Below are 24174 nucleotides of genomic sequence, written 5' to 3' on the forward strand. Positions count from 1 at the left end.
TTCCAACCCATGTTTATTGTACCCATAAATTCTAATAAAAAGCATGCAACCATCCATCCATCCATCTGTCCATCCGTCCGTCCGTCCATCCATCCATTTTCTAACACCCTTGTCCCTAGTGAGGTCGGGAGAACATGCAACCGATGTAAGTAAATTATTAGGCACTCAGACTTCATTTATAATGTGTGTTTAAAAAATGTAATGACTGTAATTTTTATATCTATATCAATATGGTGTCTTAGCAATATGTTTTATTTAGACTTTATTTTTTTTATTGTTGAGATTTAAACTTTTTTTTTTTCTTTGACAGTTTTTTTAAAAAAACATTTAGGTTTTACCATTAATTTTTTTACTTTTATTTCATTTATGCAGGCTGTGGGACTTGTGCACATTTTAATCAGCAACAAGGTTTTGTGAAGAAAAAAATATGCTATTTACATTGTATAAAAATAGTAATACAATGATTGCAATTTTTCACATGAAAAGTGGGCTCCACAAAGCGCCACATGGTGTCGCTTTAGACAGTAAATTCAGAAAAGAAATTATAAACAGCCACGCTGGTATGTTTTCACAAGCTACAGGTTATTTCAATGTTGACGAATTGACTTTGTGGTACTAAATCTAAAGTGTATATCGAGTTGTTTCTATTTATATTTAAATTTAAGCTATACAACTGAACACAAAGTGAGGGCCCTTCTGGGAAGTGTGACGAACCGAGAACCGCCCCGCTTTTAGAGCTCTGTGTCTGTGATGTAGCTCCAGATGAAAGTTGGCACAGTCCTGTTAACTAAAGTGTCAGGAGAGAAATAACGCAAAACTAAGGAGCTTAAATGAACGAAGGGGCATAACGTCCGCTTTTCAAGAAGCCCTCATCAAGGAGCGACATTATGTTTTCACCCAAAATCTGTTTTTAGGAGTGCTGACTTCTTCCTCCTAAAAGACTAATGGAAGATGACATCTGCTTTGAAAAACATCTGAATTCATGGTAAGTCACAATCAGAAACAGTTTGTTTCTTTTTATTGCAGAAACAGTTAACAAGGCTCAAGCTGGTGACCTCATGCGGGGGATTCGCCCACCTTTTGGTTTTGGTGTCGCATGAAAACTCCAGCGAAGAGGGCTTTTGGTATGACGGCTCTCACTAAAGATGAACTGCGCTTTCTGTTTGTGTTTGAATTGTCCCAAGGATTTCGTAAGGCCGATGAGTTTAGTCATGGATGATCGTGGATCCCAGCCCCATCCGCGGAGCACTTCCTTGAGGTAAGTACAGCAAAAACAGTCATTGAGAGAGGGTGCTGTAAAAACGTTCAAAAATAATTAAGGCAGTTTATTTGTTACAAGAAATGTTATTCTTCTTAAGCTTAGAAAATCTTTATGTATTTGGAGAATTTCATCCCGTTTTTGTGCAAAAATAACATTCGAAACTTTCACCTGTGCACACAACCAGCTGTATTCCCAGCTGTTTGACACATGAGCATAATGCCACCTTTGTCACCCAATTTACCTAATTTTAAACTGACATTCCTTAAACTCAGTACATTTCAGAGGAGTCAGGGTTGCTTCAGACGTTTCAGCCTCTGAACCCTCCTCATTTCCTGCTTACAGTGTTATTATTATTTTTTCTTCTTCTGAGAAATACCCCCGACCACATGCAGAGGTCATGGGAACTATTTTGGAGGCTAAACATACAGTCTCTGTCACTGTGCTGTGCGTGATGATTGTTGTGGAAGTCACACATCCACTGGGGTTATAGAGGATATTGTATTATAAACACATCCCCCTCCCTCCTTCCAAAAAAAAAAAAAAATGGTGCTGGTGAAGTGCTTGGTGTGACTTGATGGAATTTCCCATCAATTTTGGTCCATATAGAGTCATAGGTGATGTCAGCTGCTTCTATTACTGTGGTTGGAATCATTAAAAAGTGGAAAGTGAGTTTCCAGAGCCTTTTCGACATCTCTTTTCACTGTTTTAGCAATTTGTTGCCAATTGGCTGAGATTTTAAGATGAAATTTAAGGTGACAGTCAAGACCAACTGCTCAAACTTTCCAACCCTGGCTTATTTTTACTATTTTGCATTTGTGAAAAAATGTTTGTATGAAAAAGTTCTCCTCTTATTTTGACTTGTAAGGGAATTACAGTTTTCTTATTTTATTTCAAGTTATAGCTATAAACCACAGTGTATGCCATTTGGATTTTATGCAGCACAAAGTCTGCAATTTACCAGTCATGTTTTTGGACTGTGGGAGGAACCCGGAGTACCCGGAGAGAACCTACACATGCACAGGGAGAACATGCAAACTCCATGCAGAAAGATCCCGGGCTGGGAATTGAACCTAGGACCTTCTTGCTGCAAGGCAATAGTGCTATCAACTGCGCCACTGTGCAGCCCATCCCTCATATCCTATTATGCAAATTCTTCTTGAGTATTTCTGGCATAAATATATAAGGTCTAGTTTTAACTGTGATAAGGTAATATATGAAAGAAAATAAAACCCAAAAAAGCCAAATTTGCTGAAAGTAATTGGCTGATTGTTATTTAGCAATAGAACCTAGACTGGAATAACAAAAATCTATAATAGAGAAGAAACTACGCAAAATGAAATGAATTTTGAAACAGCATCAACATGCCTGCTAATTTAGGTGGAAGGACATGTCTTAGGTTTGGAGTTATGTCATGCTTTTTTCAGTTTGAGATGATTAATTCAAGAGTGGTTCTGTATTTAAACTTCTGCAAAACTGTATCCTTTACCTGCCTGGTGTGTTCCTTGGTCTTCATGATGCTTTGTTCATTGTTCATTAAAAAACCTGCGAGGCCTTCAAACGACATACAATAAATTGACTCTATTTATAATTGTGTAAGATCTGAGGGCAGTTAGTTGCAATGGCCCTCACTTAGGGGTATAAAGGTTGCTGAATGGAAGCAAGTTTCTATTTGTATAACTTGTTTTCATCCACTTCAATTATGTTCTAGGTTAGTCTGTCTTTCCAAATTACTCCCAAATCTCATTAAAGTTTGTGACTTTACTGTGACAAAGCATGAAAAAGTTCAGGGAGTGCACATGCTTCTGCGTGGTACTGCATGTTCATATTTTATAAAGTAGTTTGTAAGTCAATTTTTTGGTGGGTTAACCACGTTTCCATCCTCAGCTGGGGTGTGGTGGAGATAGTTAAAGACATATGTTCTCCTTTTTTTTCTCTTTTATTTGGGGAGACTAACCTGCTGCTTCTCTCCTTTTCAAGCGGGAACATTTTCAGTGACCCCCGAAGCTATGCTTCATTTGTTGTCCAAATACTGACCCTGCCAGAATCAGTTTCCTGGCTGATTTAATGCAGAAATGTTTGCTGCCACTAATGCGAATATTATTTTCCTAGAGGCAGTGCTAGCAGTATTGCAAAGTGGTGTTGTTGAAGTGTTTTTGGGAACTATCTTTTTAATGTCAAGAAAAATACTGTGCTTTCGTGACACTTTTACAATAACATTCTTTGTTGCCAAAGAGAAGCATATTGGTTCAGTCCTCTGACAGTGCACAGCTCTGAGCTGGTCCTGGTAATTGGACACACCTAAAAGCATGATCTCACATGGCTGGCTCTCCTTAAGGGCAGAATGTGGAACTGGTTAAGGTATTGTGAATCCCCACAGCTGTTTCCTGACATGCAGGCAGTCCCAGAGCACAGCTGCTCACATGAGTTAACAGATGAATAGTATGGCAAGACTTGATGGTATGAAATGAGTTATTTAAAGAATTTGGGCAAGCACAGTTGAAACGCCAGAGTTAAGGCACAAAAATCACAAGACGCAGACGAGACTAAGGCGTATCACATTTTTCTTTTTCTTTTTACATTGTAGTTATCCCCAGAGACAACAAGGCCGTCTTCATTTAGAATCATGCATAATTTGATAGTGAGCATACTGCCTTCAGATTGCCCACTCACAACCAGTGGGCTCAGAAACCAAGATAAAGAGTGTCATTGAAAAATATCCACCCACTACATGAAATATAGGGGGAAAAAATCAGCCGTACACTTCCAGCAGCGTTTAACGAGTGAGTGTTTGAATGCTGGAAAGTTTTATCTCATTGATGCTTTCTCAGAAGCCAACTTTCTGCAAATGTTGAATAATAGCTGGCTTTTTTGCTACTCTGGGCTCATTAACAACACATTTACCGCTAACACCAGAAGACGACCTCTTTTAACAGTAAATAATTTCATTAAGCATGGTTCTTATTATTTACTTATTTCTACTGCTTGGTGTTTCTGTTGGGTGCAGCAACAGATTTGTTGCACAGATTCAGGTTTGTGCACAAGTTAAATAGACTGGAAGACATGCCCCCACGTTCTTTCTGTTGTGCACTTTTCCAGGCCATAACAGTTGGATGCTTCCCACTCTTAGCCTGACTAACACTCACAATGATCTCCCATGAATGAGTCCTTTGTGTGCTCACAATGACAAATTTTGCATATCTCCAATAATATTCAAACTTTTTATGCAGCGAAGGGGCAAATTGCCTCTATTTGCTTGACCTTCATTATCAATGTTTGTCCAGTTTAGATGAGATATTAGCAGTGAGAGGCTTGCCAGTCCTGACTTGCGTTTCTGTTTCTTTTAGTCCATTTCCACATTTTGTCAAATTACAATGTTATTTTGTTTGGAGTTTACGTGCTACATTGCCAAAAACTGCAGTAATTGCAAAGTGGAAGACAAAAGTGGTGTTTTAATTTGTATTTACTATGTAAAATCTGAAGTGTTGTGTGGATTTATATTCAGCCCACTGATTCTGTACTTTCAGGAATCAGATTTTGGTGCAAGTAAAATCTTTTAGCTGTAAGTTTTAGTGGTTTTTATTTACCAGCTTTCCAACAATGGAGAGAGATTTTATTCTTATTTTTGCAAAATGGCTCAAGCTCTGTTGTATACTGAGCATCGGTGAGCAACAATTTCTATGTCTCAATTTTATTTATGCCTGGACTTTGACTGGACCATTCTAACACATGAATAAACTTTGTTCTAAATCCGGGGTATCCCACTCCAGTCCTTACCAGCTAATGCCCTGCATTTTTGAATGCAAAATGTATGCAAGCTGAATTAATGGCTGAATAACGTACTCCCAGTGTACCAGTGAACTATTCTTTTGATTCTGATGTGATGAAAAGGAGGTAACTACAAGGCAGGACATCTGCTCTTAAGAGCTTGGGATCTAAAACTAGGGCAGTAAAATATTTGAAAATCATACATTAGTGATAAAATTGGTAAATATTGCAATAGCAATATTAGTTGCAATATTGGTCGGTTTTCTTTGCTTCTTATTGTTCTCATTTCTGGAATTTTGAACAATGTCATTTGTGCCTGATGTGAGCGTCTGCTGCTGTGAAACTGGCTAAATTTTACTCTGTCAGGAGAAATGCATGCTAATTACATATGAAATATTTGCCAACAATTATTGTTGACCAAGCGGTCAATAAATAATTCCGTAGAAGGTTTCCTAAAAATATATTTTGATATTTTATATTTTTACTTGTAAAAAACAAGTCTAAACAATATACATTTTTCCTCCTTCTCAATTATTTGCTTCTTTGTGTTGATCTGCTAGATAAAATCCAAATAAAATGACTTGCAGTTTGTTGAACTGTGAAAAAGTTCAAGGGGTGTGAATACTTTTGCACGACACTGCTCTTTTGCAGGGCACGGAAAAAATCTTGACATGTTTTCTGGTTGCCAAAATAAATATGTGGCAACCGGAAAAATCCCTGTCCCAGCCGTCTATTTGAGTCTATATGCATAACAGTGGAGGTATAATGTGGAAAATGTGTGTATTCTATGATGTGGTTCTCTAGATGGCACTGTCACTGTGCATGTGTTTGGGAAGTGGTCTCCATGTGGCCACTTGTGTGGCTTGCAGTTTTCATATTATCACACTGCTAAAGCACAGATAGAGTGAACCTTATCATTTCCCAACATGACCGTAGCAACCAGCGAACCACAGCATGACACTAACAGGCAACCGGGCCACGGTTTCAGTGAGGAGTCTAGCTCTGACAGCAAACATTAGTAACTAAAAGGAGGAGAGCTACTTTGTATTCAAGATCCACACAATCTGTGTGTCCAGCTGTATTTTGCAGTGCGCTTTGCCTCTGAGGTAATGCTTTTCTGGCTATAAACATGTCACTCTCTTTATTATGATTTTAGAAGACATTAAGTGGACATATAAAGATATTTGTCTTGTGCCTCACTTTAGATCGTATGCTCGTAATGATGTTAAGTTTTTGGGTTGTATCATTTCAGTACTTCACATTTAGTTTTTTACAAATAAATATCTGTTGTAGTTTAAAACCACTGTGCCTGTCCACTTTGGAAAGCTCAGTTTGTGTGATGAGCAAAACATGGAGTCTGTGCTTTTGTGCCACTGATAGATGCTCTTTTGTAGACAATGCTGCATTGTTTCAGATGAAGGGATATGGATTTCACGGTTATAATTATGGCTGCAGACGATGGCTGTCTTCATCTCAACTAAATTGTTTCATCTAAATGTTTGTTGCACTTTGAAATGCACAAACTTGGTTAAATCATCAGAGTCCGGAGTGAATTACTGCACCTTATCATTTCTTTCTGTGTATTGTGTAACTTGAAAGGACCTCCTGATCACCCAACCAACTGCTTCTAAGTGCATTCTCTTGTGACGTGTGTAAAAATGTGCAGCAACTGACAAAAACATGCATTGTGTTCACTCTGAATTCTCCTCCTCCCCCTTTGTACGTTCATTGCTTTGATATGGTGCAATGTTTACAGGGAAAATATTTGAACTGCGTGGAGATAAGGACAGGGTAATGTACCATAGCAGATCCCAGTTAAGTGTCTCAAAGGAGATTTGGAAACTAAAATGAATGATTTTTTTTTTTTTTTTTTTAAATCTCTTTCCATCCCTGTTGACTTTTAGCTCTTTTGATCTTTCAGTGCTATACTAAAGTGTGCAGGACTGATGTTAAATGAAGCTGGGCCAGATTATGACAAGTGGACCTAATGACAGCTAAAATGAGTACTCCACATAATGATGTAAGGGGACACCCTGAGACGTTGCGTTTTTCCAGGCTTATGCGAGAAACTGCTGCGGAGAAGAAAAAAAAATGTTGTGCCTAAAGTATAAACGATACATTTAGGAGGTGGGAAGTTCTCATAAGGTCCCTGAGGTCTTTTTTCTAACAAATCTCCTCCCATCCCTCACTGCTCATGAACTGAAGGCCTATCCAGATACTCTAAAATGCTTGTGTTTACTGTGAGTGACCTCTTACCAGATTAACAGCTGTGGCTCTGGCACTGTGTTTTGTCTTTCCTCTGGAACCTCTAGTCTTCACCACTTGAGACTAGCAGTTTGTTTTATGCAGTGAAACACAAGGTGCAGACATAACTTCACTTACATTCAGCTCAAGAATGATTAAGGATAATAACAGCTGGCTTCATGTGAACGTTTGAATGTAGTTGTTTGACGAAAATAAGGTAGAGAAGGGGTTTTCATATGTTAGGTAAGAGGGGGGGGGGATGGTTTAGGAGGTGGCTGCCAAATACCTGCAAAGTCTGAGTATGCCAAGACTTTTGTGGGAGGAAATATTTGTTTAGTTCTTTTATCAAATTGGCTGGAGATCTAGTGTGAGCCTCACAACTCCCAAAGCCTTCCAGGAGGGTGTTGACTCTCATCAGAGCCCTATGAGGAGTCTGATTTTGGTTGCTGATTAGCTGATCATGCAAAATATTGTTTCCTTGAGTTCCTTTCCTCAGTAAATGAAATAATGTAATGGTATTTGACTGATAGCTCAACAGCAAGGGAAGCACAACATTTATCAAATACACTTAGATTTGTGAGAAAACCTACCAAAGAGACCAGGTTATTGAAGGTTAGAGCTCTAGAAGTTGTTTGAAAAGGTGGCATTTCAGAGAAAATGTTTGAGAAATTATGTCAATTCGGCATTATATAGTGTTGAAAAAACAGTGAGCAGAGTTGCACCCATCAATGTTTTGAGTCAGACTATAGGTTTTGATGAGCTTTAAGCTTTTCTACTTTCTGGTTTACGTGAAAATGCAACTGTCTTCACAATAAAGAGTAAATACGGTGTTGTGAAAGTAGTTGTCCCCTTACAGATTTTAGTTTTCTTTTTTGACTGCTACATGTGTCATTTATTTTCACATACCAGAACTTGATATTTTCAGTTATTTGGTTCTTCAGCATTTTCCAGTTCTCCTGAGGTGAAAGGTTTGCAGAGCACATCATGACATTTTGTTGCCACATTTTTGAGAAACTGCAAAAACAAACATCTATTTTTAGAAAGTCACCAACTTTGTAATGTTGCTCAATTCTTCATGGACAGCTTCCTTGGTTCCCACTCATTTGTCTTCCTGCAGCATTTTATTACTTTGGATTTGACTGAATTTGATAGAAACTTTAAGAGGTTCTATCGTAATGCACAGCCACACATTAATCTGTACTACAGAGATTTGTCATTACTTTACAGTACAGCTATGTAGCACTTGTATTCTTGTGCATTAACATACCTGGACAGTAACTGTGACTTGGATTTTCACTTTTCTTAAAAAAAGACTTCATTTTCTGAGGCTGTATAGCTCCAGCTTGCTCACATCTCCGCTCACCGTCTACCTCCTTATCATTTGACAGTATTTAGTGGTGGTGTTTGCAGAATGGGTTGCACATTCTTCAGTGAAAGCGTAAAACTACTGATAAAGAACTGCTCTGATTTCACAATGGAAAAACTTGTTTATTGCTTTCGTACCAGATAGTGTAAAGTTTCCAGCACAAAGTAGCCATTATTACAGTGAATTAGGCATTCAGCACATTTAGAGTATGACTCATTGTGGAAAATGTACATCAACAGAAATGTTACTGTTTAAACATCGATTAGAGGAAATCAATCTTACAGGAATAAAGTTAAGGGTTGTAAAAAAGATTTCTTATTTTGATGGTAAAGGCAACAAAATGAATTTTATAATTTAATATTGATAGTAATATTGCAGTGATGCTCAGAGAGTAAGTCTTTCAAACCTGTTGCTGCAAACCATGCAGAAGCAATCAGTGATTTTATCAGTCAGCTGTATCTGGGACAGGAGTACCAATTGTAAATATAGGAAACAGATGCAATGTTTTGAACAAGATGAAAACATGAAAATCCTCTAATTAGTCATTTTCTAGTGGACTTTTTTGGGTAAAAGTATGATAAGTACACTGAATGGATTTGGATAAGATGTCTTGAAAGTTGAATGAAGCTTTGCAAAAAAGATCTGTTGCGTCTTCTTATTAGTCACAGTTTTATTCTAAACAATGACATACTGATAAAATGGAATGTTTTGAATTCATATCTGTAGAGTTTTTATTTTACAGAAGTCATTGTTTCTTTTATTTCAAAGGAAACATTTGTGAAACTTTTATCTATTGCTTTGATACTTCTAGACAAGTTCAGTTTGACTTTAAAAGTGTCAGAAAAAACATTAAATTAATCTCATCAAAGTCATCAATCACATGGCAGAACATCAATGCATTTAGGCATAGATGTGGTGAAGTCAACTTGTTAAGTTCAAGCTGAGTATCAAAGTGGCACATAAAACAATCTGCTCATACATTTGGGATGATTTCTTGGGTTTACAAAGAATGGCGTGAAAGAGAAAAACTATCCAGTTAGTGGCATCAAACATCAAACCTTGAAGCACATGGGGTTCACTTGCAGAAGTTGCACTTCATAACAAAAAATTGTGGCTACAATTTAAATAGGCTCACCAAAATTGGACTATATTAGATATATCAAACCAACAGAGCTGTGTTGGGTTTTGGTTACACAAAGATTTGCATCATGGGTATGCAGTCTACAAATATGCAGGAAACACATTGTGGTATAATGCCAATGTGGACCAAAATCTCTGTTAAAAATTTTCAGAAACCTAGTTGAATATATGCCATAAAGGCACTTCTAATGGCAAAAGGGGCTACAACATTTCACAAACAAAATGTACCTAATAAAGTGGCCAGTTGTAGGTTATGTTTTCAGTTATTTGTGTGCATTTAATAAGTGAGGGAGACAACTTCTAATGATCCTCCATCATGTTCAGACATAGTCAATCATCACAGTTGGGAAATGCATGTTCTTTGTTCACCTTGACTCACTATCATTATGGTTTTGCACAACCGACGGTCCTTTAACGTGGTTTGGGAGTGAGTCAGTTCTTCAGAAGTAAGGCGTGGTTTTAAACTGTTGGCATTGTTTTTTTTGTTTTTTTTTCATAAGGAAAATAAAACAGGAGTACAACCTGATTTAAATTAATGAGACCCTGTGAGAAACAAAACCATTATCAGAAGTCTCTACTTAAGTTTGTTTGTTCTTAAGTTAGTTTGTAGACTCTGAAATTGCTTCACTGCTCAGCAAAAAAAGAAAAAAGTAAATAAATTTGATCATTCAGCAGATCCAAAGTCCTGTGAGCCCATTCTTCTCTTTATGCCTGCTAGCTTGGACCCTCAGGTTCATGTCTGCAAAGGGGGGAGGTGAGCTGCTTACCTCTCTGCTCAGGACCAAAGAGAGAGAGAGAGAGAGAGAGAGCTGCCAATTTTTGAATTACAGCTAGAGGGCTGGTGGAATTTTAGGCAGAGGGAGACAGATTTCTGATGTCAGATTAGGGCGTGGCATTAAGGTGGGCCTTTTAAGGCTGTACTGGCAGAGATCAGTCTGTTTGACTTCTCATGGGAGAACATAGCTGAAAGGGGAATTATGTGAGTGGGGACCAGCGTGCGCAGAAAGGTAAGAGCGGTAAATGAAATGCTGGCAGCTTCACTGGAAAAGCAGGTCTGTCACCTGCTCTCAAACATTTCTGCTCCCCCTCACTGTTTTGTTTGTTGGGTTATGTGCTGTGGAAGTATGAAGCAAATGATTTCTAGCCAAGTTTTCTTTCATTCAGGGAAGTTTCAATGCATGTGTTGTGACTTGAAAGCCAGGGTGTGTTGGGCCTGCTGCACTGTGGCATGTTTAAGCCTGTATATTTGATTGTATAGCTATGCTACAGCTGCTGGAGTTGTTATGGTCAGTGGAGCATTGAGCTGTGGATTTAGTTTCTTAAAATAATCAGGGTGTAGCCTGACAGTGTGATTGAAGAGGAAAGACTTCTATGAAAATAGCAAAAAAGAGAAACAATAAAAACAAATTGTTTATATCTTGTACATGAACCCACCATTCCCAAGGGGCCATCACATTACCCTGCAGCTGTTAACATACCACAGAAGGCACTTTTGGTAATTCTTCATATTCTTTTCTGCAACTCAAAGAGAGAGTAATATTTCTTGCTAGCTTTTTTTTATTTTTTTTTATTTTTTATTTTTTTTAGTTTTGTTAGAATTTAATAAAATAAAGTTCATAAAAATGCTGAATGTTTCATTTTCTTGTTGGAAGTAATTCCAGATGGCATGAAGAGTCTGACTGTTATTCTGTCAGACTGTTTTGGTGAATTTTCAGTTTTATTTTTTGTTTTTCCACCTTTCTCCTCTGCTGCCTGGGCTTGTCATTTTCCTTTTCCCACCTAATCAAAAAAGTATTTGAGGTATTTTTACAAAAGTAGACACATCTGGACATAATTTTTCTTTTTTCTTTTTTTTTTTACAAGAATAACCGACTGACCTATTTGTTTTTACCTTCTTTTTTTCTTCTAATATCTTTGCATACATATGTTGCAGGCTTCGTTTTATCTGCATTCAAATCTCAGATTATCTTGTGGCTGCATTTCACACAATTCAGTTTTCTGAAGCAGAAAGTATTTATTATCTTTCAGAAAGTATATTTCTAGAATATCAGCATGCTGTCCCTCTGGGCCATGTCCTATCACCATTGCTCTTTGCAAATAATACTAATAATTTAAGGATACATTCCGAGTCATGATGAGTGGCATCACCTCTGTGGCTGTACTTGACATTGTAACATTCAATGCCATTGTTGATGCAGGAACATATGGAGAAAAAATAAAACTTTGACCATTGTAAAGTAGAAGAGGACTACAAAGATGGTTAGTGTAATTCTAAACAATGTATGAAGAGTAATGGTAAGATAATTATAAATAATGCTTATTAAGTGATGAGATGGTTGCAATTTTTTACTATTGCCTTCCGGGAGACAAACGCAATAAAAACGATGGGTGGTTTTGCTGGAGTTCCCAACTTGGAACCCTTACTTCCTTTTGATTCTCTCCAGACCTCCCTATAAAAAACTAATTTATTGATTGTTCTTTTTTTATCTGTTTTTGTGTGTACATATTTAAATATGTACACACAATTATTTTAAATGAGATCAGTGGGAAGGAGGGTTGAACATACAGGCTGAATGCGTTTTATGCAAAGCTGAACAATTTCCTCTTGCGTGGGCAAAAAATGTTTATAATCGTGTTTTATGACAAAGTGTAAGAGGGGACATGGTGTTGATCAGCCTCTTAATTACTGCTGATGTAGGATCGTGTCTGTTAGCTATGCTCTGTGACTTTCAATGGGCTTGCTTGTGATTATTGGAGTTCCCAGACTCTTCCTGTAAATGAAGCATCAGCACAGTCGAGCTGCAACACGTCTCCTCCCATTCAGCAACACATCAGCACAGGCCTGGATGAAAAACACACGCCGCCCTCCATGTTTGTCACCTGCCCGAGGTATCTCAATTTTAAAAACACTTCCGTGTTGACAGAGCTGTATAAACTGGGATGAGCCGGAGGTGCGACAGCTGTATGTTATTCCATGCTAATTTGTTAAATGCTTCCATATGAGGCATTTACGGGCAAATACATTGTAGCCCAGAGGATTAAAAAAAATGTTTTAATTGTTAAGCAATACTTCAGACAACAAACAAATGCATCACTAACTTTAAAAATATTTAGTTTAGGTTTTACTTGAAGATTAATGTGATCGCCGCAGCAATTTTCAGCAATGTTCAGCTGGAACATATCTCAGACTTTCATCGATCACTGACCTCATTCTTTTCAGATTCCTCCATGAGGCCTAATTCTCTCGAATCCAAACTTTGTGAGCTCATTTGTTGGGCCTGCGCCAGAACGTCTTACACATTCATTCTTTCTCGCTCATGTTTCCAGGATCTGTACAGTATCAAAACTAAGTCCGGTTCATATCCCAATACCGTTCATCTACATCACCAAATTGTTTACATTGGATGGTGATTATAACTTGCCCTGATGATATGATAAATATTATTATGCTTTTTTTTTTCATATTCTAGATGCACCATGTCAGGAAACCTATTTTGGAGGTTAATATTCATCTTTTTTGTTTGCACTTAATTTCCACTTTGGATTTTAACCGGATGTCCTTAACATATGAAACCTAAAAAATCCATTTATGCTACAAATATTTCTATCTTAATGAAATTCCAATGTTCAGGCGTGGATAGGTGGTCCTATGTTGATTACGTTTTACTTAATATAAAAATTCAGGCAACAGTTTGAAAAATAGCCATGCAAAAGTAAGTTTTAGGTGTCACTTAAACCTTTCAATAAATAAATGCCTCATTTGAAATTGTAGTGGAATATTTTGAATTATGTCAAAGAGGAGTTGGCTCCTCTTTAATATTCTTTCTATACATTTTAAAATTAAATAATTGTTCTTCATACAGCCACATGTTTTATTCTGTCCTTTGAGTTTTGCAGGTTTACTACATGACTAGTTTGACATTATAAATGTTTTTAACGGACTTCTTAGACAAACTGTTGGAATATCTTAAGGCTTTAGAAACAATTACAATCCAACATGATCTGATTAAACACAACTCACTTTTTACTTCTAGGCATTTACTCCTTTTTGTTTGTTTTTAATTTACCATAAAGTGTAAACCCATTTATGATTTAGGTTTGCTGGGTACAAGTTTAATTTCTTTGGTTTGCTGTTGGTTTTGACTCAAAGATCAACAAGTTTTACCAAAACTGCTTTTCTTTATAAGCAGTTGTTTTCCTTTTACTTACTAATGTTTAGAGTTGAGTGCTTTTATACCCGAAGTGATAAAGTTGTAACAAGCCGTTCTGGTGCGACCAATAGGAAAATTCAACAGCCTAAGAACCATTTGACCAAATATTCCAGTGGTGAGGTGGTTTTAGGCTAAAAGAATTGCACAGACATGTCAAAATATCCACAGAAACATAAAGATAGAGCCCTAAATAACCTATTTGGACAGTAAATCAGCAAAAAAAAAAAAAAAAAAAGTTGCTTTGAGGGTGAGTTTCACGGCTATCAGCCCCTACAGCAATACTAATATTTCACCAGTAGACATGATCAAGTGGTGCTTTTGACCTTGCATTGCTTGGATTCCTCTATTTGAATGAGTAGTGTCCCTGTGTGAGACGTTAAAAGCTGATCCTCTGGAGTGATGAGTCCGCAAAAAAAGAAACCTCTTTGTATCTGTGCATAGGTCAACTAAAAGAAATGGCAGGAATGTTTTCAGGAGTTCATTTGCTTGCTTTTTCTGACCGGTTTACTTTTTTTTTTTTTTGTAACATGCTGTTTTCATGTCAGAGTAGTCTGTAAACATGCACAACTCCTGCTGTCTGCACCTTTATTGATTTTGTTTGCAGGAATGCAAGGCTTTGACAAGCACTTGATAACCTAACAATATTTACAAAACATATTAACCTCTACGTGAATATTCCACAGTGAGTTACATGTAGGGTTTAATCTCCCTTTTTTTTTTAAATATCAGTATCTCTCACATGTCTTTCCATTCTCAGTCTGTTCTTCAGGCTCAGCGAGCAAATCTGTCCTCTTAGTTGTCTTGTGACTTGTGGACTCTAAAATGTTACAGCCTCAGTTCTTTGTAAAGCCTCTTGAAGAAAAAGTTGCTATTCTTGCCTGGGAGGACACATTTTAGTGTTTTCATTTCTATAATTTTTTTTTAATTATTATTTTTTAATACAGGGCCACAATCAAAAACACTTTAATTTGTTTGCATAAAGAAATGCAGTGTTTGAAAGTGCAAATCTGAGACTGGCCATCTTCTTTTCTAACTGCAGAGTGTCGACCAAAACCAAAGCCCCTTCCCCACCAGGACTGAAGACAGCGGATTGTTCAGGTTTCTCCCAGTGGCACCCAGGAAGCCCTCGTTTAACCATGGACCAGAAGGAGAACCTGATGGATAAAGAGCTCTCTCTTGTTGTGGTTTTGCCTGGTGGAGTAGAAAAGAACACCCAAGTTGAAGGAAGGTAAGATGCATTCAGATTAACTTAACCTCTGTAAAAGCTGGTTTATTAAAAACATTTGGAGTAAATTTCTTTCTCACACTGAACATCCAACATTTAAGCCCGACATCATGAGACTGATGACGGATTAAGTCATCACATGACATCCTGCTTCTATCAGACTGAGTCAGATGGGTGGAGTCGCTGAATGCTGTGGTCCCAGTTAACGTGGATACTTGGCCAGTATTAATTGCGGTAGCTGTGTTGTCATGACCCAGTAAAAAGATTAAAGTAGAACTGTACCACCTAATCAGATCAACATGTCTGCATACCTCCATGCCAGAGTTTCAGAGCAAGGTCTCTGTGTCTTTCTTTATCTCGCGGCTCATCAAGAGAGTTTACTCAAGATATCAGCATCTGTCATTCGCTCAAGGCACACCATACAAACAGTCACAGAGGGATCCTATGCACCTTGGACTCTCGAGAATGAATTAAGATTGTTCTTGTTTGGTTAGACTGGATGTATCTTATTTTCATCCCTTCAGGTTTGTTCAGATTGCTCAAGCAACAGCTGAAATTAGTTGTAGCTAAACACGTTTGAATGGTTTCTTTATAGACATTTTATTTTGTTATATTCGCCAAACTCCAGTACCTCTTGCATCAGAAAAAAACGTTTTGTTTACCATGTGTAGCTATCCGCAAACCAGATCTTCAAGACAGATTAGATTAGATTTTATCATGGTTTTCTTTTCATTTTCAAGCACAGACTTGAAATGTGTTTTCGGTTACTGTAGGCTTGGTGCTGTTTTTGCAATTTATGGTTTTACCTTGGACTTTGTGAAACCAAAATGAAAACAAATATTCTGTAACTATTTTATTGTTTTACATCGAGTATAGGAGACTTGAAATATCATTCTATTCTATAATCAATTATTTTGTAGAAAAATTAAAATGCATATCTTTCCACAAATGTATTGCATTTTATGCATTACCATTTTATGCATTAAAACACCTGTTTTAAAAAATGTTATCAGTGTGCAATATCCCGTGATTGTTGGATATGTGTTTGTGCTTGTCTCATTCTAAGGTGGCTTTTTAAGGCTCATTTCCATTTTAAGTGTTTGAAATTTGAAAAAAAACTTTATTTTTAACAAAAACAAACTGCTTTTGAAGAAAATCTCTCTTACCTACTTCAGATTTTACCTGCTTATATGCAGTGACGCACAACATTGTAGCCTAAATTCATAAAACGATTTTCTTTTACAAGAAATGCAGATGCTACCTTGGCATCAATAACACTGATTGCTCTGATATGAGATTAGTTCTTAAGAAATTAAATACCCTGTTTTGAAAGCACACAACCTAAATTATGCTAAGGTTTATAATTTGTTTCCAAAGTAATTAGACTTAATGCGCACAGTTTCAACCTTAAATAAACTTGTCTTCCTCTTGCCGACATGTTTATAGTGGAGCAATTTGCTGAAATGCTAAGTTAAGATTAGCATGTTTACTTTCTGTTTTGGTGGGACTCATTTATTTTGGTGGAACTCATTTGGAGCTTAACAGATTTTATTACAGCTCCAATGTGGTCAAACCTTACTGTGCTTCCGAAAGTTCTTTGCTTTGAGTGTTGTAAAATTCAAGCTGTAATAATCAGTACCACTGTAAAGAGTTAAGACTCTGAAACTGGTTTGCAAAGATTTGTTGACAAAGTGAATGACGTGTAATGCAGTATTACATGCCATGTTTTTTTTTGTTTTTTTTTCTTTTTTTAAGAACATGCCAAATGGCTCACCTGAGGTTCAGTTATGAAAATCCCAGAGTTAAGTTTCATCAAGGACTCTAAGACCACTATGTAAAGGAGCAGCCCCATTCATGTTCTAATTATGTAAGCTTATTTTCAATTTCCTTTCATTCCTGTCTCTCAGCAAACCCCTGATGGATCTGTTGGTCACACTGTGTGCAAAGTATCACCTAAATCCATCAAGCCACACTTTAGAACTGGTTACTGCCAACAGGAACAACATCAAACTCAAGCCCAATGCCCTTATAGGAACCTTAGATGCAGAAAAGGTCATTTTGAAACCGAAAGGAGAAGATAAAAATAAGAAGGCTGGTCCACAGATACCAGAGGTAAGTTATCAAAACTAATAGATTCAAGAATCCTCTTTGGAAATTCAGTGACTGATCTTCATTTTTGTAAAACTTTCACCTGCCGATACCAATTCAGATTTCATATATAACAAAAAGATTAAAAACAAAACTTTTTGTTTTTTCTAAACCTTTTTGACATAAGTGACCCAATTGTCCTCAGTAATCCAATTAGTGACTCATTGTTTGTTCTCCAGGCTACTGTTCGGATGGTGATAAACTACAAAAAGACGCAAAAGACAGTTTTAAGAGTAAATCCTCAAGTTCCCCTCCATGAACTGTTGCCAGCGATATGTGAGAAATGTGAATTTGACACAGAGACCACAGTTCTGCTGAGAGACGTCACATCATCAGCTCCCTTAGACTTGTCTGGGTCTCTTAATGATTACGCAATAAGGGAAGTTTACGCAAAAGACACACAAGGTAAGTTGTCATTTAGTCAAATCATGCTGCTAATTTTACATTTCAGAATTTGCTACTCATCATATTTACTCCATGCTGTACCTGACTGGCCTACAGTTTCTTTTTCTGCTAAGAATAATTGGAAGTGGGTTTTTGATGCAGTAAATCTTTAAGTTTGTTGTCTGTGTGCAGGACAAGTTGTTTCTCCTGTGTGCCCAAGCTCACCAGTCCCTGCAGGTATTTAGTATTTGCAAACTGTATTATGACTTTAAAAGATCAATCATATTATAGTTTGAACACTCATTCTGATTTGTTTCTTTTTGTTTTAGGACTGGTAACTCCAGGCAAAGATAAAATTCAGAAAGAAAAAGAAAATAAAGGCCTCTTCAGCAAATTTAGAAAAAGCAAAAAGAAATCAGACCAGGTGACTGTTGTGAAGCAAAACTTTTATCTATGTGCACTAAAGTGTCTTTTCGGTAATGAGTCAAAACCTTTAACTCTCTTGAAGCATATTTGTGAGGTAAAAGGGATGTTTTTTTGCTTTAGTTTCCCAATGGTCAATGTTCACTGTTTTTGGAAACGGGCCTCTTATCACATTCTGCTTGGATGTTTACTCTTTAAAGCCAACGACTGTCAGTGCCCCAGCTTCTCCTGTGCTTGTCAGCAAGCCTCGACCGCTCAGCATGGCCTTACCCTGCTCAAATTCAACTCCTATCGATTCTTCAACCTTCTCCGAAGTGCCAAAGAAGAGACGTGCGCCCCAACCGCCGATCCTCACGTCTCAGAGCGGTCACTCAGACTTCGCCACCCGCCAGAGAATCAACTCTGAACCCAGCACCCACTTTGATGGGTTTCAGGTGAGTGGATTGTAAGCATGAGATCTAAAGTCTGATGCTAGCAGAATCCTGAACACTTGGATACAATAGTTGAATTTGATTTTCATACAGAGGAGTCCTGTAAGTCGCGGGTCCTCGGCAGAATCTTCACTGAGGAGGACCAAACGCAAGGCTCCCGCACCTCCAACATCTACAACTCCTAACGTTGAAAAAACTTTGTCAGAAGAGGAACATGCTCAAGGTTCGACTCTTATTTAGCCCCTTTGGTTTTAAGAGATGTTTTTTTTTTCCATTTTGTAATAGTACATTTATAAAACAACCTTTAAATATATTTGATTGGAATTTCTGTTTGAACTTCTAAAATGAACATCTGGCTTTTGAATTCTTTGACTCTTGCTCCTCCTAGTGGTTGTTACTTTGTGGTGCAGATGTTGGAAAACAATATGGTCCTGGGACTATACTGGGAGATTTAGGGTAACTAATAATCCAACTGGGCTAAATGTTATTTTTGTAGACTTTTTTTTCCTCCCCCTTTTGCAAATGGAGAAACTTGTCTTTTTTCTGGTTTTGTGCTGTCCAAGTTCTTATGTTTTTCCCTTTCAGATAATATAAAGTTATCTGGTTCTAAACATACTTTCCTGTGATTGTGTGTGCCCCATTGTCCAGTTGGAGGAAATGCCACCCGTCCTGCATGCACAGAAATCAAAAGCTGAAAATATTTTAAAAATATTTTGTACTAGAGGTATTTCATGAAGAACAGACAGCTTTTTTTTCTTTTCATGTTTGTGTGCATATGTGTTTTTATTCTTGAATTGGAGAAGAGTTACATTTGACAAAATTTGCTGTGAGTAATGACATCCTGATATGCTTATCTATGTTTTTTATCTAATTTTTTAAAAGTGTAACTTTAATGCGTGTTCTGTGGAAGAAAAGAGACTCTGTTTTTCAATTATATCATTTTTGATATTCTGCTTTACTTGTTTTTGTTTGAGTTGAAACTTTGCCTGTTCTCCTTTTTAGTTTTCAGCTAGTTAAAATAACCTACACATGACTGGATGAAAATTTCAAATAACAATGAGTTTTTTTTTGTTTGTTTTTTACAGCAACTGCAGTTTCTTCCACGTTGCAGGAGATCAGAGAACAGGAAGAGGCTGCTGGATTTGTAAGCTCTTCCACTGCTCCCAAAACCCAGGGAGAGAATGGCCTCCTCAACATGTCCCCCGAATCCTCGCTCCACTCACCTTCTCCAGATGCTGAGAGTGGGAGTACAGTGGAGGCGGGTGGGGAAGATCAGTGTCTTGATCTATCCTCAGATGGCAAGTACGAACTCTAGTGACACTACATAAGGCTGTGCTATGTTTTCATCATTATGTTTTACAATTTTTGCTTTTCTTATTTTAACTTTTTTTTTTATTTTCATTTTTTTTCCAGACGAGTGGACGGCACTGTAAATGATTCTGCAGCTCAGGGTGTTAAAAGTAATGACACAAACTCATTCGAACCCACTACCACTGGTAAGCACTTTCTCTAAAAGCATTGATCTTTTTTTTTTTTTTTTTTTTTTTTTTTCCCCAAGAGTGCTGGGCACATTTAATGGAAATCAGATAAAGATGTTGAGCTATAAAATAATTTTTTTATTAGCGTAGCATCAAGAAATAAGAACCCAACTTTTAAGGACAATTATTTCGCATAGGTAAAACAAATTTACTGTGGTGAAATTCTTGGTACTCTTAATGATTCCTTTTTCAATGAATGTGCCTGATGCATTTTTACTTTATCCTTTTGACTAACTCAATAGTTTTTTTTGTTTTTTTTCTACTGACTTTTTCAGTGGTAGTTTGCTGTAACTATAGCTACAAAGGCCTATTTTTTTCAGCCACTGAATGCTAATCTACTCAGGGGCTCGTATGCTGCCCATGCAGTATAGCAAACATAATGGGAAGGTTTTGGTTTTTTTTCAAAAATTTCTTAACATAAGATTTTTTTGTCCATGTATACATACTTAAAGGCCATATTTCTTTCACTGTGAAATTATGCTTCTGCAGTGAAAGATGTAAAATTTTAGCCTCTTGTCCTTTGTTTAAATAAAAAAAAATACATTCATTTTACATAACAGATGTGCTATTTTTTTTTTCTCCCGCAGATAACGTTGCAGTTCAAGTTGAAGATGTTCATCCACAGCCCATCTGCAAAGAGCCGAAAGCTGATTGCAATGAGAGCGGCCTACTCCCTTCTGTAAAAAAGGATGCAGAAGTTCAGGCGTCCAGTGACGCAAATCCAGAACCCCCTCGAGAGCTGCCTGATGGGTCGGCCAGTTCAGTGACAACCAGCACGCAGTGTCCCACTGGAGAAGATGCTCCGGTGCAAACAGACTCCACAGAACTCTCTGGGCCTCCACAGCAACATGTGGACAAAGTCTCTTTATCAACTGCTCCAGTCGCCTTATTGCCAGCAGAGAAAAAAGATATGTCCACTTCAACAGAAGAGCTGGAATCCTCCGAACCCTCCGAAGGCGCATCGCTCCACACTTCCTCAACCTCTCCGTGCAAAGAAAAAGAGTCGAGTGTGCCAGCCCCAAAGAAAGCATCGTTTATGCATGCAGCAGACCTTGATCGAAAGCCGAAGCCTTCGAATGAGCTGACGAGAGATTACATCCCTAAAGTCGGGATGACAACCTACACGATCGTGCCTCAAAAATCTCTTGAGAAACACAGATACTTTGAAGTTGCACTGACACTGGAAGCGCCTCAAGAATCTCCAGGAGAAAAACTTGATTCCGTTTCTCCTGGTTTGAAAGAGGAGCAGGGACAGACTGTAGTTTTAAGAGAGAAAACTGAACTAACCTCTAACTTACCCAGGGATGACTCGCTGTCTAGCACAATTAATACCACTACTACTTTTAGTACTACTACACTGCAACACACTGTAAATGGAAGCATACCTGAACCTCCTCCTCCCTCACCACCCATGACTGTCCAGATCACAGACAAGATCTCTTCTGCTAATGAAGCTTCCCAAGCAGGTTTTCCAACAGAGGTCAAGGACATGAAAATTCCACCCGCAACTAAACCTAAGCCTGCTTCTTTCCGCTTGGCACAGCACAACAAAACACCTGGATTTTATGTAACTTCAGCTTCTAAGAAAAGTCTTAGTGCCACTCCTGCCTCTGGCCTTAAGGAAACTCAAGGGAGTCCAGATAGAGCAGGCCTGCCCTCTCCACCTTCCCCTCCTCCACCACCGTTTCTTGCTCCTCCTTTACAGTGTCGAGAGGAGACGGCAGAGGCCGCTGGAGTTCAGCTTAGTCCGAAGCAGGATGACAAGAATGTGGCCTCTATGCGAGTGACAAGGCAAAGCAGTCTGCCGTCAAGAGAGCCGAGTGCTAGGTTAAGCTTGGAAAAATTTAGGAGCTTTGCAGCTCCTAGACCTTTTGCTCCTTTGACGCCATCCCGCTTCGCCCAGGCTGTGTCCTCTGCTGTGAAAAGAAGCCAGTCTCTGTCCCACGGCCCAAAATCACCTCCCTCCAAGGTGTCTCCGCCTGTTTCTCCAATGACAAGTCCGTCATCAGTCATCCAGTCAAAAGATTTATCGGAACTCAAGGTTGGTCCTGAAGCACAGGGGTGAAAAAGTATTCACACCCCTTAACTTCATATTTTGGCACTGTTGTGCCACAAACTTCCGGGCTTTTTATTTCTTTGAATTTTTAAAATAATAAACCAACACAATGTTATGTTGATTTAACTGTGAAGTAAAAGGAAAATTAGTCTTGGTTTGTATATATATTAGAAATAAAGATCTGAAAAGTGTGTTGAGCATTTGTATTTACCCCCGTTTTATTCCAAAACTACTTGTCTTCATTAGTCACATAAATAGAGGAGTTGCCAAGAGCAGCTCAAGAATCTGTCGTGGAACAGCTTTTTGTTGATGTGCACTCCATAAAATTGATCTTGGTAGAAAAGTGGCAAAAAATCTGTATTTGAAAGAAATCTGTAAGACATGTAAAGAGGAGCCAGCAAAACATGTGGAAAAGATTTATTAAAATTAAACTGAAATATGACTTTTTTTGTTGTCTGTTTTCTATCACGATGCTTTGTGGTAGAAAACTAAGACTTCCACATCTTTCTGAACACTCAGGCTCTATATAAAACATAGTGGTGACCAGAATCAAGACTTAAAAATTCTTAAGTTGATGTTCTCCATCAGACCTGGACTCAATTTAGGCTGCTCTGCAAGGAAGACAGGGTGGAAAATATCAATGTTTAGTTGTACAAAGCTGGTAGAGACATTTTGCTGTGACTGCAGTGAATAGTAGTTATCCAAAGTATTGGCTCTTTGGGGCTGAGTACAGATGCATTTTACCTTATAGTTCAAATGTGACAAGTGTTGTGACATTCAGGGGGAAGTGAATACTTTTACAAGTTGCTATAGAGATCACTATAGGTCAGGGGTGTCAAACTCCAGTCCTCAAGGGCCACTGTCAAGCAGTTTTTAGATGTGCCACAGGTACAAAACACTGGAATGAAATGGCTTCATTACCTCCTCCTTGTATAGATAAGTTCTCCAGAGCCTTTCTAATGACCTAATTATTATATTCAGGCGTGGTACAGCAGAGACACATCTAAAAGTTGCAGGACAGCGGCCTTCCAGGACTGGAGTTTGACACCTGTGCTATAGGTGATCATTAAAGGGTTCTCTGCACTGATTCTGGTTTTCTTTTGAAAACTGCAGCAAAAGAGTTTAATAAACTGTGATCCTTCTGTCCATTTTCTTTCCATTTGAAATTTACTGGAGGGTTTCAATTATTTTTTTTCTTCATATTTTATGATTTTTTTACATATAGTAAATATGTTGTTTTATTTGACCCACTGACTTTAAGCAACCTACTGTTTAACAAACTCCCTCTTCTCTTCATCCAGCAGGGTGAAGAGGTTACTCAGATGGCAAAAGAGACTGGACTGTAGCTGTGCTGTAATTTCTACAGCAATTTTTTATTTTATTTTTTTTTCACTGTAAGTAAAATCCAGCACCAGACAATATTTTATTATCCATTTCCACAACAAATGCTCAATATTGCTTTTAGAAGGGGTAATCTTCTTTTCATTTTTCTCAGTCTAGAAGTCTTCATCCTGTGCTATGAGCGAAGAAGCGGTTTTCTTTTGAAACCTATTTCCATGGTCTTCGCCAGCCTTCACAAACCTTTGGATTTTATTGATTATTTTTATTATATCATTCTTTTTTATTTTGGGCTATTTTTGGGTTCTTTTCTGTGACAACTTTTATGCATTTAATGCAAAGAGATGTGATCAGTGATGGTAAATAACCCTATAAATTATTAGTGATTCCCAGAGCAATAATATTATTGGATTTATTAAGGAAATGTGTGAACTAAATAATACGGGATGTGTAAAACAGATCAGGTCTGACCTTAAGTAAATGTTTCCATATTTAAGTTTTAATTTCCATTCCAGTGGATTCAGAATAGCACTGCCATGTACATTTGTACTTGTTCTTGTTTGGTGAGTGTTGCTATGATTAAAGCTTTTACCAAGCCACTTGTCTGTATTGTTTCCCTGCACAAGCTGCTGAAATTAGATCCT

At 37.8% G+C, this 24174-nt stretch overlaps 1 protein-coding gene across 7 annotated transcripts; it reads left to right on the plus strand.

Annotated features, from left to right (window-relative positions):
* The first annotated feature begins 727 nt into the window (after nt 1–727).
* cobll1b (cordon-bleu WH2 repeat protein-like 1b) lies at nt 728–24129 on the plus strand. 7 transcript variants are annotated; one of them, XM_044131556.1, is made up of 14 exons: nt 728–985; nt 1185–1258; nt 15027–15215; nt 17120–17324; nt 17540–17765; nt 17937–17981; nt 18074–18168; nt 18368–18601; nt 18692–18821; nt 19684–19900; nt 20012–20094; nt 20724–22177; nt 23494–23586; nt 23688–24129. In XM_044131556.1, exons 1-13 carry the CDS (start codon nt 983–985, stop codon nt 23536–23538), a joined length of 3000 nt encoding a protein of 999 aa, XP_043987491.1. In that variant the 5' UTR covers nt 728–982; the 3' UTR covers nt 23539–23586; nt 23688–24129. The 7 variants fall into 7 exon arrangements, with proteins under 7 accessions (XP_043987491.1, XP_043987489.1, XP_043987490.1 ...); XM_044131554.1 differs by having other exon boundaries at nt 747–985; nt 23497–23586; XM_044131555.1 differs by having other exon boundaries at nt 747–985; nt 23497–23586; nt 23693–24129.
* The last annotated feature ends 45 nt before the right edge of the window (nt 24130–24174 follow it).

The sequence above is a fragment of the Gambusia affinis genome, linkage group LG11, assembly GCF_019740435.1.
Source record: "Gambusia affinis linkage group LG11, SWU_Gaff_1.0, whole genome shotgun sequence".
NCBI lineage: Eukaryota > Metazoa > Chordata > Actinopteri > Cyprinodontiformes > Poeciliidae > Gambusia > Gambusia affinis.

Coding starts and splice junctions, on each gene's coding strand:
- cobll1b (XM_044131552.1), top strand. CDS start 1,146: ATGAACTGCGCTTTCTGTTTGTGTTTGAATTGTCCCAAGGATTTCGTA. Junction 15,216..17,119: donor AACACCCAAGTTGAAGGAAG/GTAAGATGCATT, acceptor CCTGTCTCTCAG/CAAACCCCTGATGGATCTGT. Junction 17,325..17,539: donor CTGGTCCACAGATACCAGAG/GTAAGTTATCAA, acceptor TTTGTTCTCCAG/GCTACTGTTCGGATGGTGAT.